This window comes from Macaca mulatta, chromosome 11 (genome assembly GCF_049350105.2).
Source record: "Macaca mulatta isolate MMU2019108-1 chromosome 11, T2T-MMU8v2.0, whole genome shotgun sequence".
Classification (NCBI taxonomy): Eukaryota; Metazoa; Chordata; class Mammalia; order Primates; family Cercopithecidae; genus Macaca; species Macaca mulatta.
The window spans coordinates 85,361,841-85,382,926 of NC_133416.1; the positions used below are offsets into that span (position 1 = coordinate 85,361,841).

At 35.1% G+C, this 21,086-nt stretch overlaps 1 protein-coding gene across 4 annotated transcripts in view; it reads left to right on the top strand.

Annotated features, from left to right (window-relative positions):
• NAV3 (neuron navigator 3) overlaps window positions 1-20,611 on the top strand; it is a 385,886-nt gene extending 365,275 nt beyond the window's left edge. For all 4 annotated transcript variants that reach the window (XM_028829741.2, XM_028829742.2, XM_077953206.1 and 1 more), the window contains 6 exons: window positions 4,195-4,349; window positions 5,867-5,938; window positions 6,570-6,766; window positions 7,698-7,816; window positions 12,528-12,731; window positions 17,993-20,611. In XM_028829741.2, the coding sequence (XP_028685574.2) occupies window positions 4,195-4,349; window positions 5,867-5,938; window positions 6,570-6,766; window positions 7,698-7,816; window positions 12,528-12,731; window positions 17,993-18,112 (867 nt within the window). In that variant the 3' untranslated portion in view covers window positions 18,113-20,611. The remainder of the gene's footprint in view (window positions 1-4,194; window positions 4,350-5,866; window positions 5,939-6,569; window positions 6,767-7,697; window positions 7,817-12,527; window positions 12,732-17,992) is intronic.
• The last annotated feature ends 475 nt before the right edge of the window (window positions 20,612-21,086 follow it).

Consider the following 21,086-nt stretch of genomic DNA (forward strand, 5'->3'; position numbering starts at 1 on the left):
AATAAGAAATCCTGTTCCTGAAAAAGAGCTGTGTAAATGCTGACGCATTTTATGCTGTGCCATAGATAGCACTGAAGAGACAAATCCAAAAAGCACTTACTGATTCAAAAAAAAAGAAGAAACTCGAACAACAAATCATCAAATGAAAAACATCTTTTCATGTTTTTGGTACCTCTGCACTTTACATTCTGTTCCTCTTCCCACACTTCAAGCCCTCCCTCAAGCTGCCAGCTGGAATATTTTGATTGAGAGCAGTACACATAAACAATTACACTTTGTGACATTCAGTATAGTAGGCCCAGAAGGCTAGAGATGGATTTAGTAGAGAATACACGGCCAGCTGAAGCCATTTGTAATGTTAGGTTGGAAAAGATCAGAAACCTGGACTTGACAGATTCCTTTTTATTGTGTCTGGAGTCAGCATCTGAGAAAGCAGTGATCTACTGCTTTTATGTAACTGTGGTGTTCCACCTGTAGTTTCAGAGTATGGGATTCATCTCATTGCCAACTCCCATCTGGTAGATATGCCTGTTTGCTTCTACCTGACTAGATCTGGAAAAAAGACTTTTAATGCCAGTACATCAGTGTCTCAATCTAATACTTCATTTTCATCAAGCTAGAGTGGGTATCATGAAGTTATTTCCAGGGAATCTGTGAAAAACTCCTAAGCTGTATGAAAAAAGTGTATTTGTGTTTGCCTGTTTCTACATCCATTGGTTCATACCTACCATCAGATTCCCAAGGGATCTACTACCCTCTCGAGATGAAAGAAAGCCACATTAGAATTAGAATCTAAAGGCTCTGATTGTCCAAAAATGATCCAGTGACCTGCTAAGTATGAAATTTAATTCCTTTGTGCCTCCTCACTGTCTATCTCTCTTTCTGACATTCATGATGATCATTTTCTCCTTGTTTCCTACTCCCTGGTAAATTCCTTTTCAGTTTTTTTCCCCTCTCTGCTCTTCCTTCTCTTCCCAGTAAATGTAATTGTTTTTCTCTATAGTGAACTATTCTGTTCTCTCTCACTGTTATTCTCCTTTGGATGACTCTCATGGCTTCAACTTAAGTTGACTTGTGTGATTGACTTCAATTAAACACTATCAGCCATGCCCACTATCCCAAATTTATAAGCTTTCTATCATCCTACACATATGTTTCTATTCACCTACTAAATATACAAGTTGAGAACTGGCAATTGCAGCCCCAAACATGTATTATAAGTTTATCCTCTTCCATTCCTTTCCAACACAACCACCCTCCAGATTAACATCCTCCTCTATTTCTTGGATTTCTATAATTATTTTGTAACTGCTTGATACACAATTTCCTTTAAATTTCCCTTCTCTCTTTTTTGGGATATATTCATTCACCTTATGGAACATAGAATATCTTTTCATAATTAAAATCGGATCAAATTAAAATTTTTCAATTTTTTTTATTGATTTCTGTACTAGATCAAAAACGTCACACTGTTCCTTGTTCAGTCCCTTAGTATCTCTAGGCTTCAATAATTTCAGTATTCTCTTGGCTGGTCTCGCTTCTTCCTTTCAATATGCTCGCCACATGTTAAATCACAATTGTGATGACTTAGTCAGGTCAGCAGAAGAATGTTTCTTCACTGCCAACAGGAAATGTCCAGTGATCTTACTAATCATTTAAGGTTGCAAAGTTTTCTTTACAATTTCATTACAACCATTTCCTTTCACAAAACACATATTCTTAGCTTTTTTCCTACATGAGTATCATATTTTCATGTTTCTGACTGATTATTCTTCTGTATTTGGAAAGCTCTTCTCTCATGTTTAAGCATCAAGATATTACCCAATCTTAAAAATAAGGGAATAATAGCAAATAATAGTGCTCCCACAATGCCTTTTCCAGACACTACAAGCAATCTTTACATACTACAAACAAAATCTTTGATCTATACATTTTTGAAGTAATGTATTATTTTGACTGTGAATTATAGTTATATATGTATATGCCTGACCTTCTATTCCAGGAAGGTAATAAGCTTCTTAAATGCTATTTCCATTTCTAATTAATTCTTCTATCTTTCACATTTCTGTTTCCTTGGATAAATAAATTGCTTTCCTCTACTGAAAACAAAGAAGCAAAGAAACATATCAATGTTTCACACTTGTTTATATAATAAAATTCAACTTCTTCTGCATGGATTCAAAGTGTTTTTTTCTTTTTTATTGCCATCACCACTAGCATGTACTATATTTTTCTGTAACAACAGAACACTTATTTCCCAAAACACATCATACACTTATACTTTTCAGGTTTCACTTTTTATTCTTTAGACTTCAATCATTTTCCCCCCGCTTTTAACCACTGTACTCTGTTTTTCTGTGAACCTTAAGTCTGGATTAAGTCTACCTATAATGTTTTGTGCATTTCACTTAGCACACTGTATTGTGAATGACTTGCTGACCTGCTTCTCTGCTTATCAACTCTAAGTTCCTGAAAGACAGAAATTGTGTTTTATCTCTAAATCCTTGGTGCCAGCAGGATGCTCCGGTTGGAATTAATCTCTTTCCCTCCTATAGGCCACATGCCTCCTTTATCTTCTCTCATGGAATGTTTTACCTTGCATTTTGTAAATTATCATTTACCTGTGTGCCTACCACCCCACTCAGGCTCCAGTGTTACCTCCTCCAGAAAACCATTCTTGACACCCAGCAGCTAGGCTAAATCTCTTCCCTTGAGTTCTCCTATCTCCTAATATATTTATGATATTATATTGAAATCATTTAAATTCAAGTCCCTAATGTGACAACTCTTAGAGCTTACAGGGAAAACAGCCTGATTACCCTTTGTAGTCCCCATGTCCAGAAAAGTCCTTGATGCAGTTCATAATAAATGTTAAACCAACTTACAGTCCATTGATAGCAGGAATCAGACTTCACTATTTTTGTATACCCAGGGCTTGGTCTAAGGCTATGAATGCAGCAGATAGACAGTGAATATTTTATAAACGAATGAGTGACTTAATGTAGCTAAATTACTGACATAAATTTTATTTTTTCTTTTAAAGTAAATAGAATTCTCCAGAATATTCAACAGTTTTAAACATATTTTTCTGCATTCTCTGTCTTAGGCAAGATTTATTTTATGTTACTAGCTCAATAGAAAACAAATAGTACTTTATTTCTTTAATACATTTTTATATTTCAACATAAATAAAACTTACTAAATGCCTCAAAATCCTGGCCTGTGTTTTATCTCCTACTTTTATTTCAGCAGTGGTGTTACAGACAGAGAGAGGTTGCATCTAGAGTGAGCAATTCACATATTTACCTGGCTGCCAGAAACCAGAATCATGGAATTGTTTTATAACCCTGAGCACGATTTGCAAATTGGAAATGTCATTGTAAATATGCAAATATTATGGAAATGTTCTTACTGATTAGGATAATTTTAAGAAACCTAATTATGTTCCTGGCCTACCCATCTGTGAGAGCAGTCAATCAGCAAACTGGTTATCATATTTAGATTAAAAGCTATTAGACAGGAATAATACCTGTAAAAGAACCAAGAAACTCAAGAGATGCTAAATGCTAATGTTATATTTCACCAGGTGAAATATAACTAATTTTGTCTTTGTTTAAAATTACAACAATTGCATGCAGATTATAAATAAATAATAAGTGTACTTTTATCAAGGTCCTATGGCTGTATTTTTAGATATACCCCATCTACATGAATTGGAATTAACATACTAAAAATATTAGTGGAACCTCAGAAGTGCCATTTTGAATTTAGTTCATACTTGAAATATTAAGGTGGCTAAAATTTACTTTTATCATTGAATACCAAAACTCAGAATAAAATCTCAATATGTATGGTTTATCATAAGAGTTCATATTAAGAACTCATTTTGGCTTTTCTTTCAGGGAGAAAACCACTGAGAAATATGCCTTCTTGTTTATAATTTTATATTTGCTGCAGGTGTTTGGTACTGGATCTTCTATTGCTTTCCTTTTTCTCACTTTTATTTAAAAAACTATTCTGTCAGCAATATATGGTTTTTGATTTGTAGAGAAAGATTTTACCTCAGTTGAATAATCTATGACTTTAATGAAAGAAACTGAATAGAGGACAAAGCATGCTATTTCTAAAATATTAACAGCTTGCCATTAGTATAAATTTATCATTGACATATCTGTTTTCTTCATTTTTTAAAAGGAATTGCAACAATATCTAGCTAACCTGGCTGAACAGTGCAGTGCTGATAATAATGGAGTGGAGCTCCCAGTTGTAATAATTCTTGATAATCTTCATCATGTGGGCTCTCTGAGTGATATCTTCAATGGTTTTCTCAATTGTAAATACAACAAATGGTATGCTTATCAAATATTTTGAATAATGAAATAGGAAATAATTATCATCAAATGTACTTTCTTGTGCCTGTATGCATTTTGTTTTTTAATTTTTTAAATTTCCTTAATATTTAATTTTTATTTTTTAAATTGACAGATAAAACTGTGCATATTGATTGTGTAAACCATGATGTTCTGAAGTAGATGTGCACTGTAGAATGATTAACTCCAGCTAATTAACATATGAACTACCTGAGTAGCTATTATTTTTAGACTTACAATGGCTGCCATTAATTTGAGAAACCCTCTTTAATAATATACCATAGTTTTAAAGACTCCATATGCATTCCTTAGAATATCTATGTATTCATTCAACAACCATATCCCAGGCACTTTTATGGAAACAGTACTTCCTTGATGATGTTAGCTTCTGCAGACATGATGAACATTTGGGAAACCACTATCAATGATGGAATAGTTTTAATCATAGAAATTAAAAACTAAAGGGAGCCTTTAGAGCTCTGGTTTCATTCTCAGTTCATATCAAAGTTTAAATTCAACCTTTCTATAGAGATAAACTTAATACATTCAGATATAGCTCCCTCTATTAATGAGTATGATTTTAACTATTTACAATAAAAGGAAAGGTTAAAGTAAGGTATTAAAAAATCTTAAAACACACTAAAGATGGCCGGGCGCGGTGGCTCACGCCTGTAATCCCAGCACTTTGGGAGGCCGAGGCGGGCGGATCACAAGGTCAGGAGATCGAGACCACGGTGAAACCCCGCCTCTACTAAAAATACAAAAAATTAGCCGGGCGCGGTTGTGGGCGCCTGTAGTCCCAACTACTCTGGAGGCTGAGGCAGGAGAATGGCGTGAACCCGGGAGGCGGAGCTTGCAGTGAGCCGAGATCGCGCCACTGCACTCCAGCCTGGGCGATAGAGCGAGACTCCGTCTCAAAAAAAAAAAAAAAAAAAACACACTAAAGATTCATTGTGGCATGGCCTCTAAAGAAAGGACATATAAGAATATCAGCATAAAATAATTAGTTTTAATAGTGGCAAATATTCCAATTATCTCTGCTAGAGATTTTTTTGAAGTTACAAACAGATCAGCATAAAATAAGGATTGAAAGAATACAAATTTTCTCACAGTATTAATAATCTTTAACATAACTGAAATATTAAAATAGTAAAAATGAATGAACTTTATCATAAGCATTATAAGATGTTAGACTGGGACAAAACCCCTATGATTATACTAACTAAACTCTTTACTCAAATAATGTAAATTACAAATATACTCAGGCTCAGAGAGAGAAAATGCCTTGCCTTGATGCCAGAGCTGCAATTAGAAACTCAAGTGTTAATTTCTAATCCAGTAATCTTTGTCATTTTCCATTACAGAATTACCCTTTAAAAGACAAATATTGAAATGGAATAATCCATATCTATCCTAGTAGTTTTCTAAGATAATTTTAACGAATTAATCACTTTTACCTCCAATAAATGAAAATTTTCTTTTTATTTTTTTTCTAGTCCATATATTATTGGAACAATGAATCAGGGAGTTTCTTCATCACCAAATCTAGAGCTGCATCACAATTTCAGGTAAAGTTAAGTGGAAGGTTTTGTTTTGTTTTGTTTTTTGGTGTGTGGGCAGGGGAGGGGGTTGGCATTGTTTCTTTCTGTTTGTTTTTGGGGGTTGTTTTTCCACTTGTACTTTTACAAATCTTGCCAGAGATGACCTGCGGTGTGAAAATAATTCTCACTTCTAACACTCTTTCTCGAGCGAACATTTCATGATCTTCAACCTGTAATCAGATGTGTTTCTTTAAACGAAACAAAACAAAAGGAAAGAAAAGTAAATGTTTTTTCTGTTCACTGTGTCCCTGGTTAAAGTAGAGCATATTCCTTCTAAGTGTGAGAAATGTGAAGAGAGTTGCTATTTCAGGATTTGTGATTCTCCTACAGAAGAGTGTTCAGCATGTAGACTCCCCCTCACTTCTGACGCACACGAGCTTCTTTTTAGCTCAAAAAGTAGAGTTAGCTACATTATAGTTCTCATGCTAGTAGACCTCCTAACACCTTTGATCATTAAAATATAGCCACCAATTGAAATGGGAACATTATTACTTTCTATTGGAAAGTAATTATGAATAAATAAATAATAATGATAAAGAATCACTGTGAATGTAAAATTTAATTTATATAAAAAATTCTGATTTTTTTCTTTTTGTAGGTGGGTATTATGTGCAAATCATACAGAACCAGTGAAAGGCTTTTTAGGCAGATATCTTCGAAGAAAACTCATAGAGATAGAAATTGAAAGGAACATTCGCAATAATGACCTAGTCAAAATTATAGATTGGATTCCTAAGACGTGGCATCATCTCAACAGTTTTTTGGAAACACACAGTTCTTCTGACGTTACCATTGGTGAGTTCCAAAATTATAATATATCATTTTCCAGGAACTAACAGTGCTTGGTAAAGATGGCCAGATTGGATGGTAGAAAATAACAAGCAAATCTAATGTTTTTTCAAGCTTCCAAAGATTTATTTTTTTCCCTTCTGAAAGTTTACTTTCTTCTTCTTTGTATCTCCAATTAAATCCACTTTGTCTGACAGTTATGTTTTACTAAAATATTACCGAGATCAAATAAGTTCACTATGGACAAATATCTAAAAATCAGATAACCACTGGAAATGAAGAGTATCAATTTAGGATACGTTTTATGCTAAAAAACAAATTTGGCTAAATAGCTCATGTCAAATAAAGTTGTGAGGAAAGATTTTAGTTAGAGATAATTTAGATGTTTTGTAGATAATTTAGGTATTTTGTGTTTTTCATGAAGACACAACTGAGTTATTTCTCTTTTAGTTTGCATAAAGATATTTACATTTGGATTCCTCCTTTAATTACATGTACAGAAGTCTCTTTCACATTGTTATGCATCATAAAAATGTACTCACTGTAAACACAGTTTAGGAAGAAGAATTCTACACTGGGACCAGAACACTCATGCCAGTTCCCAATGCTGCAAATAATGACATGTTTTATATTTGGCAATTCATTTCAGCACAGCTTTCTTGCTTGTAAAATGAAACAGGATAACTGGATTATGATTTTTATGACTTCTCCTAACTCTAGTATATTGTGTCCTAGATTAATATTTATTGTAAAAAGATAGAAGAGGCTAGGATATTGGGTCTTCAGTAAACATGCTTTAATAATAAGCAAGCTGGCCAATAATATAATTTTCTAGGAATTTTGCAAGAAATATATTATATTCCAAAATGGTGTCTCGATATATGTTTAGATTATTAAATATAATTCTTAAAATATTTTGTTATTTGTTTCTTCTCAGGTCCCCGACTTTTCCTTCCTTGCCCCATGGATGTAGAAGGTTCTAGAGTGTGGTTCATGGATCTCTGGAACTATTCTTTAGTACCTTATATTCTGGAGGCAGTGAGAGAGGGTCTTCAGGTATAGTACTCAATTTTCATTACTATTTTTAAAAAAAAGCTAAAAAATTATTTTAAAAGCAAAAGAAAATCTGGGTATTTATGCAGAAAGCTAAAGGCATGAACTATATAAATAGAGCAATAAAGTTTTCAAGAGCAAATAGTTTGTAATATTTTGCCTGTTCTGGGAACAAATTTGTAAGAGAAAGAAAAGGCGCAGTTATTACAACAACTACACATTTAAGTCCAAATGGTTGTCATGGATGTTTACTGATTGTTTTTATTAGATAGCTAATTAATTGCACAGTTCTACATCTTATGACACAGCCATGTTTACATGAGCCTTGACCATTTATACTCTTATCACATAATTTCCTTTATCTTTTCCTTCCTTCCTTCCTTCTTTCGTTGCTTCCTTCCTTCCTTCCTTCCTCCCTCCCTCCCTCTCCCCCTCCCCCATCTCTCTCTCTCTCTCTCTCTCTCTCTCTTTTTCTCTTTCTTCTTCTTTTTTTTTGAGACAGGGTCTCACTCTGTCACTCAGGTCAGTGTGCAGTGGTACAACCATGGCTGACTGCAGTCTCAAACTTTTAGGCTCAAGTGATGAGGCTTTCCAAGTAGATGGGAGTATAGGCACACACCACCACTCTCAGTTATTTTTATTGTTATTATTATTATTTTAGAGACATGGTCTCACCAGGTTGCTCAGGCTGGAATTGTTTTTTCCTTTTATTCACACACTTTTTAACAAGTAGCTTTTGCTTATAAGTTTCCTGTTTTTAGTATGCTTCATTGTTGGAAGCCCTTTAATATCACTTGCAGGGTCCTTTACTATTTTGGAGGGAGTACTCTAAATTCTAAGAGAGTCAGTTGGTCTTTTGATCTATGACATATTGGTTTCACAGCTTCTTTGCTCTTGCTCTCATGTGCCTTATATCTTGAGGCCTTGCAACCAAGGCCCTTCTGTTTTTTCCTAACTAAAAAATGAAAATGTATCACTAAAAGAAATCCCTGTTTCTCCAACAAAATACATGTCATTTTCCCATAAGTATTGCTATTTCCTTAAGTTTGATTTGAAATTGTAGAATTATAAAACTCTTTAAAATTTATTTACATAATCACTCGATTGAGGAAGAATTTCATCTCCTTTTCAATAACTCAGCCAAGACATCTCTATTTCTGGTTTTTACACTACTACTAGAATTAAGATATAGTTTATGTTTTCTACATTCTATCATCTATAATACTGTGTTGTCTCTATTTTACTATCTAAAAAATTGTCCATCTATTTTGCCTCTTTTACTCCCTTTTACTGTCATGCTCTCTTCATCTAGCAGAATGGCATGGCAGTATTCAGAACTAAAATGATAGCTCTGGTGAACATGATGAATTTTATGAGGATACTCTGAAGCCTCAGAGACAAAGCTAAGATCCTAAATAATGCTATTGATTGGTTCTACTCTAGATTTAAATAATCAAATCTAACACTTTCAAGGGTATGAGCCAATCTATCCCAAGCAAGTGCCTCAAACAAAATAAAAGCTTATACAAATGTTTTTATTTTTCAAGTATAATATATTGTGTTTCAGAATTCTTCTAAAACTATTATACTACCTAGGATGTAAGTTGACTCTTTCAAAGTTGATTATTTGTACAAAAAAAAATCATTTTATGAAAATTTTACAACTCATAATTTTAAAGTTAATATTTAGATACATTATTTGTTCTCTAGCTATGGTTTTGGTTTTAATAAACCATTATCTAAGTATTTATAAATAAATGTCTCCCCATTTAATATTTGCTTACTAATAGATAGAAAGCAAAGGAATCTTTGTAAAAACCCTGAAATGATAATATCTAAAATGCTTAGCATTCTTAGATCTTATTTCAAAAGGCGCATGGGTTCTTTTTTTCATATTTAAATAAATATTATTTATAGAACATTATTTGGAGAATTATAATTCTATAAAGTTTCCATTTGGGCAAAAGTATAATCACTGAAGGATTAGTTTCTCAAACTAAAACTGAGAGATATTTCAAAATTATTTTTGAAGAGAGATAAAAATGTCTCATTTCTTGCTAAGGTTCAGGATGTTTAGTAGTAGGTTAGTGTGAAAGATGAATCAACCGTGATATAGGGCTTATTGAAGGAGGGGAATCCAGCACATGGGAAGGGAAAAATTGGAAAATCCTTTGGTGGGTAGACAGTTTTCATTGCTATTGAAGACTGTGCTAGGCCAGAAAAGTCTATCAGCTGAAAATATTTCTAGGAGAGCAAGAAGCAAAGGAATCCTATCTGTCATGATCCATTCCCATGGATGTACTGGCAACAAAGAATCTTGGATTGGAGAGAGAAGTGGAGAAACAAAGCCTGGTAGCAAAAATGACACTCAAAGTTTAGAAAATCTCTTCAGATGAAGGCTGATTATTTTTGGTGAAAAATCTTATGGGGAATGCACTCTGCCAGATGTTCTAGTTGGAAAAGATGTTGGTGACACAGTGGATTTTGATTTTTATTCTGGTGATTCTTTCTTAAAAAGCTATCAATTCTGGCCGGGCGCGGTGGCTCAAGCCTGTAATCCCAGCACTTTGGGAGGCCGAGACGAGCGGATCACGAGGTCAGGAGATGGAGTCCATCCTGGCTAACACAGTGAAACCCCGTCTCTACTAAAAAAAATACAAAAAACTAGCCGGGCGTGGTGGCGGACGCCTGTAGTCCTAGCTACTCGGTAGGCTGAGGCAGGAGAATGGCGTGAACCCGGGAGGCGGAGCTTGCAGTGAGCTGAGATCCGGCCATTGCACTCCAGCCTGGGTGACAGAGCAAGACTCCATCTCAAAAAAAAAAAAAAAAAAAAAAAAAAGCTATCAATTCATCTCATTCTGAATATTTAGATTTCTCTTTATTCAATTATTTTTCTACAATATGTATTTCACTCGGAAATACAGTGTTTGGCCCATTTAGCTTTTCATTGGTCTCTTCCAATTTTGCTGTCCTGGCTGGTTCTTTGAAAACCTAGAATTGATTGATTCTAGACTGACATTAAAACAAACAAATAAACATAATTAAGCTTTCCAAGAATTATACACGTTTTTCTTCAATTGGTTTAAGTTGTGTAGCATGCTATACGTTACATCTATAAAGTAAGTTTATAACTGAGAGGAAATTTTTGCTCTAAAACAAGATAACTATTAAAAAAAAAAAAAAAAAGAAAGAAAGAAAGAAAAAAGTGGCCGGGCACCGTGGCTCCCACCTTTAGTCCCAGTACTTTGGGAAGCCGAGGCAGGCGGATCACGAGGTCAGGAGATCGAGACCATTCTGGCTGACACGGTGAAACCCCGTCTCTACTAAAAATACAAAAAATTAGCTGGGCATGGTGTGGGCACCTGTAATTCCAGCTACTCGGGAGGCTGAGGCAGGAGAATGGCGTGAACCTGGGAGGCGGAGCTTGCAGTGAGCCGAAATCACGCCACTGGACTCCAGCCTGGGTGACAGAGAAAGACTCGGTCTCAAAAAAAAAAAAAAAAAGTATAAAGGTATAATGATTGTTACCTATGTTATCATCTCCTAAGGAAATGCACAGATATCAGTACCTAGACTCCCTTTTATTTTGGGTAAGTCCAACTTCTCCAGAAGAAACTCAAAAGAAAACTCCAAGGCGGTCCATGAAGTTTTTATGATGTTAATGTCCACCATTTTCCCTTTTGTCTTTACTGAACCAAAACAAACTATACAAAACAACCATCTAACAACAAACCAAAGTATGTCACCTGAGACCAAATATGCACCTGCTAACCAGGATTGTCCAGCAAGTCAAATGGGGAGGGAAAGTAATTTAAGAACAAGTGTCCCTATGTTATTGCCCCCTTCTCTTAATTTTCACTTTTTTCTGTGCCCTGGTAATATTATACTTTTTTTTAAAAAAAACAATGTCTCATTTCTTCTCTTCAGGGTGCCCTTTCTAGTTTGGATTCAGCTTTGCTTCCAGCTTAAAAATGTTTAACATCCCTTGGATTTATCTATTTCTTCTGTTCCACTGCCAGTACTTTACCCAGGCTATATCAGCTCTTCCTTATTGGGCAAATTGCACAATAAGGGTTCTTGCAAACCTGATAACTCAGTTTCCTATTTTTTATCCTCTTGTACTAGTAGCCTGAAACACAAACATCTAAAAAGAGTTTTTACAGAAAGCAATGGGATTAAAGAGCAAGTTGATCATGGGAAAATTGTTATCAGAGAAAGTATTTTTACTCTAAAAGAAAGTTTGAGTAGAGTGAATTAGGCAGAAAAAAATAAGTTCCTTTTCTTTTATTTCCATCTTTCCAAGGTACACTTTAGTAGACACCTCTACTTAATGTCAAGCATATTTTTAAAAATCTTCCATAATTGAAGCTTTTATTTTTCAACCTTTAGTTTTCTCTTGGTTTGTCAAATTACTAGTAAAAGTAAATGTGGGCAGTCATTTCTATGTTTATTTATAATAAACCTCCCGTATATTCTTTCCCAAAAGCTGACATCTATTCCAAATATTCAGCTTTGTTTTGTCTAGCCTTCAAGTTAAAGTGAGCTGTGTAGACAGTTACATGTTTTAAATCTGGAATATTGTATGCAAATACTTAATTCTCTTGAAAGTCCCTTAAGAACTCAATATGTCAAAAAATCACATCCAACTAGTAGTCCCCTTTTTTACTGAATAGAGATGTGTTTTATATATGCTAAACACGTGGTCAACTTTTAGATGTATGGGAAACGCACACCATGGGAAGATCCTTCAAAGTGGGTGCTTGACACATATCCATGGAGCTCAGCATCTCTGCCTCAGGAGAGCCCAGCCTTACTTCAGCTGCGACCAGAAGACGTTGGATATGAAGGCTGCACATCCACTAAGGAAGCCACAACCTCAAAGCACATTCCTCAAACTGACACAGAAGGAGATCCCCTGGTAAGAATCAGATGTTCGTTTTTTCCTATGTAATCTTGACTGCGGTGTATAGTCATTAATACTTAGTCATTTCTAGCAAAGACATTTGTTATCCTAGGCAATATTTGGAACAGTTTTAACCCTGTTATCTTTGGTCTGCTTTCCATGGATGAAAATCTTAAAGTGAAAACCAAGCTTGTATGCTTAAAAAAGAAACGAGAAACATTATAACCAGAATGAACTCCTAGACTATAATTTTTCTTATTATCCATTAAATTGTGTATATAATTTTTTAATTTAATATATATTTATTTAAATATAATTTTCTATATTATGACTCAATTCAATAGGCATTTAAGAGAAAACTCAATTTTGTTCTTATAGAAAAACAAAAAACTATGGTATAATATACTTATGGAGAACTAAAAAATATTTTGCTATATCAACTAACCTGACTGATTTTATAGAGTGGGTCTTCTGTTGCCTACTGTAGCGAAGGATAAACCAACTTGGAAGTCAAATGGAAGTTATGTTTTATTTACTTTTTAAAATAGTGGAATAATTGAAGTAAAAGTCTGTAAAACTCCAAAGTATGAATATTCTGAAAATATTAAGTATGTAGTATTATTAGGAAAAAATGCTTTTTATGTATCTATTTTTTATTTTTACAGATTACTTTCAATATATTGGTATCAAACGTGAAGTGTTCTCACCATTCTATGACTAAACAGCTTATTGGACTTTTACAACTAATACAGAAAGAAAAGATACTGAAATAAAATTCATTATGTTTCTTAACTCAAACAAGCACAAAACATAAATAATCAAAAATCATAACCTATGACTATACCTGAGGACATAAAATTACTTGATATTTTAGGGAATACTCTTACACCAACAACCCTGACACACACACGTCATCATCATCATCTCAGCTGAACATTTTGGGAGTTTCTTGTTGAAAATCTGATAAACTTTCAAGATCCTCTCCCCAGCAAAATGCATACACACTGAAAATGTGGCATACAATTTTAAGAGTTTCATAAAATCACTGAAGTATATACATAGACCTACTTAGATTCCAGGAATTTCCTGCTGATTTCTGATCTAGGTGATATATTCCTTAAGAGCCCAGACTTGTATTTTTATTACATGGTACCTGACCTTTTAGATGATTCGTAGTTAGGAATCAACAGTGGTGATGAAATTGGTTTGGATCCAGCATAATTGTGAGCATACACTAAATCATTGCTGATAGAATGATTAATAGAGTAAATATAAGCTTTAGAATATGAGTATGGATTATTTAATCTGAATTCCTCAAAAATTCCAGTCCTACCTCTGCAGTTTTTATATAATGTGTCTGTTTTATAAGGAGAGGTGTTTGTAAGATTTGTTCTCAGTTTTAGTCTGTAGAGTATGAAACTCTTAGGAAATGCCCTCAACTTTTCCGGTTCTAATAGTCCAGGTCAGCTCACCCCATAAAGCACTTTTTTTCCTGGCTCTTAATGCACTTGTCTTCTAGGACAGGAAACAAATTCAGGGTTTCCCATTCTGGCATGAGAATTGGGGTAAAAAAATTCCTCGTTCCTAACCTGCTGCTCTATTAAACATCTTAAGAAACAGAGAGTTGTGAGGTCTTGCATGCTAAATGGTAAAAGACATCATCTAAAACTAAATATTTGGCAGGCTTTCTCTGGTTTTAAAAAATAAATATTTCAATCTATTTTTCTTGATTGCTTTCTTGCTTGCTTCCTTGCTTTTTTTTTTTTTTTTTTTTGACACGGAGTTTCATTCTCATTGCCCAGGCTGGAGGACAATGACACGATCTCGGCACACCGCAACCTCCACCTCCCGGGTTCAAGCAATTCTCCTGCCTCAGCCTCCAGAGTAGCTGGGATTACAGGCATGCACCACCATGCCTGACTGATTTTGTATTTTTAATAGAGACGGGGTTTCTCTATGTCTCTATGTTGGTCAGGCTGGTGATGATCTATCTGTTTTTATTTCTATATATTTCTGTAATTACTAGCATGAAGCCAACATATATTTTCAGTCCATTCTAAATCAGAAATCCTAGAAAACATCCACTATTTAGTGTCAGAAATCCCCATAGCAATGAGTATAGCAAAGAAACTGAAGAAGATAGGAGAGAGACTTTTTGAATCTGAACAAGGATGCAAGTTTTTGGTATATCTCACATTATTTAAAAAATACAGTGTGTATTCACCATTAACGACAAAGTGAATGTTAATAAGTATTTAATGCTAAGACCTTGTGATCAGGAGATAACTACAGTATCATTTCTGATCTCAAGAAGCTTAAAATCAGGTAGCGAAGAGACACTGCTAACTATATGAACTGCAGTAACATAACAGAGGCACATATTAGGTAAAATTGTGAGTTCATAGAGGAAGCAGTTAGAATAAAGCTTTACAGACGAGATGCTTGAGCTGGATCTTGAATGATTAATAGGAGTTCACCATATGGTTGGAGGAAAACAACCAAAATTAAAGAAATAGAATGTGAAACATTAGATGACAGTATAATAGAAATGATGAGTTTAGGGAACTACACACCAGTTGGCAGTAGGAATTAAAACTATAGAAGTATACAGTTGCTAGATCATGCTAAGCCTTGTTTATCATTGCAGGAAGTTAAAACTTTATCACAGAGACAGTGGAGAACCATCAAAGGTGTCTGAGCCATGATTTACCTAGTTAGATCTGCAGTTTCTAAAGATCACTTTAGTAAGAGTAGAGAGAGGGCAGATTGAAGGAGATAGGATGGAATCTGGAAGCTTAGCAGATTTGTAAGTAACAGTGATGATAAGGACTTGATCAAGGTGTTAGAAATGATAAACACTAAATTTATGACTATAGATGTCCTATTCCATTTAGTGTTGCTATAACAGACTATTTGAGGCTGGGCAATTTGTAAAGAAAAGAGATTCATTTGGCTCATCGTTCTGGTGGCTGGAAAGTCTAGGATTGGGCAGCTGCATCTGGTGAGGGCCTCATGCTTCATGAACTTATGGTGGGAAGTGGAAGAGGAGTGGGAGTGTGCAGAGAAGCCACATGGTGAGAGAAGAAGCCAGACTCTTTAATAACCTGCTCTCGCACAGGAACTAATCCATTCCCTCCAGAGTGAGAACACACTGACCCCTAACCAGAATGCCATTAATCTGTTCATGAGGAATCCATCCCCGTTATTCAACACCTCCTACTAGGACTCACATCCCAACACTGCCACCACGGGGATAAAATTTCCACAAGAGTTTTGGAAGGGTCATATCACATGCAAACCATCACAGTGAGTGTGGGGAAGAAGTGGGGAAGAAGAGAGGAAAAATATTAATACTTTTTGGAGAATTGTGATGTATCACAATAACGACTAAATCATACATAATCTTCTCTTGTACTCTCCCTTGATTTGAATGCACAAAATAATACTAGGCAAAGGCAAAGTAAATCCCACTGTATACATTTATTATGAATCTGAGATGTGGAATGTATTATAATGGAACATATTTACTATATGGCACCATTTTAAAAATTAAGACTTTAATGACAATACTATTACACAATGAAACTTTTACAACATCCAGCATTCAAGTGATTTCAAACTTTTGTGCCTAAGATACAATTGTATCTTTTAAAAAAGATATCATTTATCATTTCTACTCTTACTAAATTACTAGAGTGCTCAAAATTCAGTTTTATTTTACGGATCAGTTTCACCCAAATGCTTGAACATACAGGCAGCTGCTAATGAGTGACAGATTGATAAAATAAATGGGAGAAGGAATATGAATGGACATGAAGGTAGGAAGGTGGGAGTGTGGGTGAGAGAGAGAGAGAGAGGAGAGTAGGAGAGAAACTATGCTGAAGGAGACCTTTGACTTTTTGGCTTACTGGGTTTAAAAAGTTATCACCAACTACTTTTATTTCATAACCTTATGTAGCTTATTTAATAAATTAAGAGAGTTAGATTGAAAATTATGTTAAAACATATTGTCCTGAGGACTATTAAAATGACTTCAAACTATGCTATAACTGTAGTCTCTTTGTCAGAAAGGAATTATTGCTGAAATTGGTGATTACCAGTTTATCATTTATTTCACAAGCATTTATCAAGCACACATTTTATACTGAGCACACAAACATGCATAGCTTAACGTGTGACCAAGGAATCGTTTTTTAGATTTCTCCTTTCTATTTCTGTAAGTTGGAAAAAAAAAAAAACCCTTTTGATTATAGAATAATAAAATTAGTATGCATTAGGTAATATAAAAATTGTTACAATTTATCAAAACCCTTGATAAGAAAACAAGTCCATTACCATCATAAAGACATGTGCCAATTTTTCTGTGCTTTCTAAAATCATTGAACCATTTATTCACAATTTGCCTTTAAACAGTCTTTTTTCAAAAAAAAAAAAAAAAGTCCATGTCTAACAGTGGCGCTCCAGATCTATCAAAATTCAAGCAAGGTGACTGCTCTTTATTTTATAATAGATGGAAATGCTAGCTGTCTTTCTCCCCAGGTGCTTTCATGCATATGTCCCTTTTACTAGAACAAACATTACCATTCTCCTATAAGGCTGGGAAACTTGAGACAGCCGCTATTGTTCCAGATGATGGTTTTTGTTTTCAGTGATATATCAATCATATTTTAGCCAGAAATTCAACAACACAAACTTGACAGTAATTCTTTCCTTCTCCCTCTTCAAACACTCATGGTCCGCTTCATTCAGTCACCTCCTCCCGAGGTCAGCTCCTAAACAGCAGATGGTGTGCTTGTGTGCAGCAGCTGGCTTCATTCCTCTCCATCCCCTCCTTCTCTCAAGGGATGGTGCGTGTGTGCCTCTGTGTGCGTCTGTGTGTGTATGAACATTCACGACTTTCAGTTGCCATTCAATGCTTTCTGCTTCTCCCAGCCAAAAAACTGGGAAGCTTGGCGTACTTTCCAGCAACGAACCCAGATGTCCAGCTGTGATACAGTTTCCTTTCCAGTTTCCCTGCTGGAGCAGTATTCATTCACAACCCCAAATAAAAGAGTTATCTAGAGGCCCTATTTTGTCCTTATGGTTTGGTGTTGTAGTCATGTTTGCGAGAAACAGCGTAGGAGCCAGGGGCAATGAGTAAAAAATCTAAAATTATTTTCCTGTGTCACTTGGATGGCATAAGACAGCTCTTCGGTGTGGCTCAGGGCCTTGTTTTTTATGGGCTGGCTTACTCAATGCATCATTGCCTATATCGATGTCTTTTTTTCTTTCTTCAGATGAATATGCTAATGAAACTCCAAGAAGCAGCCAATTACTCGAGCACACAAAGCTGCGACAGCGAAAGCACCAGCCACCATGAAGACATTTTGGATTCGTCTCTTGAATCTACTCTCTAGAGGGTGAAAAAAGTTAGGGGAAAAGACTCTGCTTTTAAAAAAATGTTTCAAAAGAAAGGTATTTTCACTAAACCACTGCCAGTATAAAAGCACCCTGTCAAGGTCCCTGACCCAGAGTTGTGGTCTCCAAGGAGGCAGCAGAACTAAGTCTGAACCGCCAAGATGCTAAATTGCAATGGAAGCTTAACTTTAGTTTATTTCTAAGCATTTTTTTATATCTGTGGAGTAATAGAAGGCTCCATTCCTCAACTGGAAAGGACCCTAATGACAGGGCAACTGAATAGATTGCACATGGGATAGCCAAACTGGACTTTCTTTGTTTCCTCTTTAAAAGTTTACAATGCAGACCATTTTTTGTCCCTTCCTTTTGTTTCTTCTGAGGGGCTGTTCTCCCCAGGCAGGGTCCATCTTTCTGATCCGTCCAACCTCCTTTGTGCCACACGGTGCTGGTCACAGGGCTTCAGTAGTGTTTGTGTTGTGCGCTCACCCCATTCCAGAACAAATCCAAGAGGCCAGTCCTCCATAAGCACAAATGGAATTGTGCAACCACCAGAAAAACACTACTGTGGCAAACTGGAGAAGTGCCAATTTAATTCTAACTGCCACGTTCTCATGATGTGCTCCACCAACTTTTTAGTAATGAGTCACTGGTTTTATAAGGTTGTTTTTACCACAGTGGTCTTTTTAAACCACCTTCCCACTCCCTTAACAAGAGTTTTATACCAATTATTAGTCAACACTGATAAAAGGCTTTTTTAGGGCTTTATTTGTTTGAGCCTTTTCAGTGAAAGAAGGAAAATTTCCTATGGTGCTGTCTCACTGCCTTAAAACAGATTTCTATGACAGTTTAACAGTTGGTTTAAATCCTAAACCATTAGTAATTTCCACTGTCTTTTCATTTACAACCAAGCAACACCAGTTAACACAGTAGCCTCATCTCTATATATCTTTCTCTCTCTTTTTTTTTTTTTGAAGAAATGGATAGGAGAAAGATCAGTATTTTTAGCCTTGTGAATAGATCGCTTTGCCTATCCTCCAAAATATTAAAATAACCCAGAAATGCTCTTTGACCGTCACTTAAAACCTAAGACATGTGGCGAAATTCCATCCAGTTCTAAGTGAAAGAGTTTCAGAAGGCAGGAGATTTTGAACTATTATCCAGCAGGGCTGGAAGCACTAGATGCAGCATGAGCACAACTATTCGGCTTTCCTTCCCTATTGTTCTTGTTTTTTTTAATTAGTTCTGATGCATGTTGTTTTGATTGCTATTGTTGTACATGAGAAATTCAGCATTAAAGAACGCTGAAGCGGTAAGGTCACTGTGGAAGAGGAAGCATTTATACTGTAAAAGAAGGTTAGATTTGCACAGTCTACTGGGTAGGTATTGTAAATAATAATTTTTAAAACTTGCACAAATCGAAACAAACACAAACAAAATTGTATTTTATCCTGTTGGTGTTAAGAGGTGTTTCACTTGCTGAGATTTCCTGTACATTGCAAACAAATACAGAATGCAAACCCTCAAAGCTGTATTATCTGGTGTGTTTGTCCTGTATTTACAGTTGTTATGACTATGCAGGAGCTATCAGTGCTAGAGTGAGCATGCTTCAAAACTGTACATGAAGCCAATATATTTTTGGATAAGTAAAACTGTCTGAAAGTACATCTATCATGGCAGGCTTTAAAGAGAGTGCATGAAAACTGATCAGTCATTGGAGAAGTTACCACCACACACAAAGGACAGGTTTTAAGTTTATGAAACCCAAGGGCTAGGCCATGGTATAGACTTCTTCTATGAGTGTGTGAAAATGTGTTACTTTTAGGATGTGTAATTGGTGCTACTCTCTGTGACCACCAATGGGTCAGTTGCTATAGAACACCACCACCACCACAAAACGTCTGTGCAGTTTTCAGAGTGTCACAAAGTCAACAGGTCCTTACACGGTGCTATTGCCCTAAGGGAAATCCGAACTGAATTTATGCACATAGAATTGTCACCCTGACTTTGAAGCCTCAAACATGGATCAAATCTGTTGTGAAACATCAATATATGTAGCTGGATGAGTGACTAGTTGCCCTTGTATAATATGTGATCTAAGAAAATTGCTAATCTTTCCCTGCCATTTTGAGAAACACAGTCCAAACATGAGCATAAACAGAATTTCCTGCAATACATCCCAGTAGGTCCACCTAGTTTACAACTTAAACTAGTTTGTGAAACATTTGTCTGTATACATTTTATATTTTGTACATTTTGATGTAACATATCATGTAAATAGGCAGAAACAGTGAAATAAATCATCTGAAAAGTTTTGTAGTCTTTGTAAAGCCCCAACAATAAGTACTTGGTGTCAATGGACTTAACTGGATGATGTATTTTCTATTGGTTTATTGTTCCTCTAGCTTGTAAACCAGCTTGCATATATTTTTTTGCAAATGTGCACCCTGTATCTGTCTAAATTATTACTTTGCCATTAAAGTGGAATTATTTATTGACAACATGGTGTGGTTTCTATGTATGGAAAAAAAATGAATAATTTTGCATCAAGAAGTGTCAAGCTTTAAAATGTTGCTTGCACTATTAATATGCCGTCAATAGGACTATATGCAAACTTCCATTGTATAAACATAAAAAGGGCTTCAGCTTTCAAGTAAATAAAGGTAATCAGTTTATCTTTTTCGATGATAGTTATTCAGTGAATATTTTAGAAAACTCTGAATAGTTTTCCTAAATACCCGATGACAAAATAACAATATAAAATAAAATGTTGAGATTCACTGAGTTAAATTAACTCAATAAATGTTTCTTTGTTTTTATTCCATTAAATCCTCTTTTGAACTTTTAGCTCTAAAGATTATTTTAAAGCAAACTAATTATTTGGGTGTTAGTTTGTTTATTTTAATAGAGAAGATTATAGAAAGAAAACGTTTTAAAATTGTAATTTCTTTTTAAGTATCTTGGAAATCACTTTAA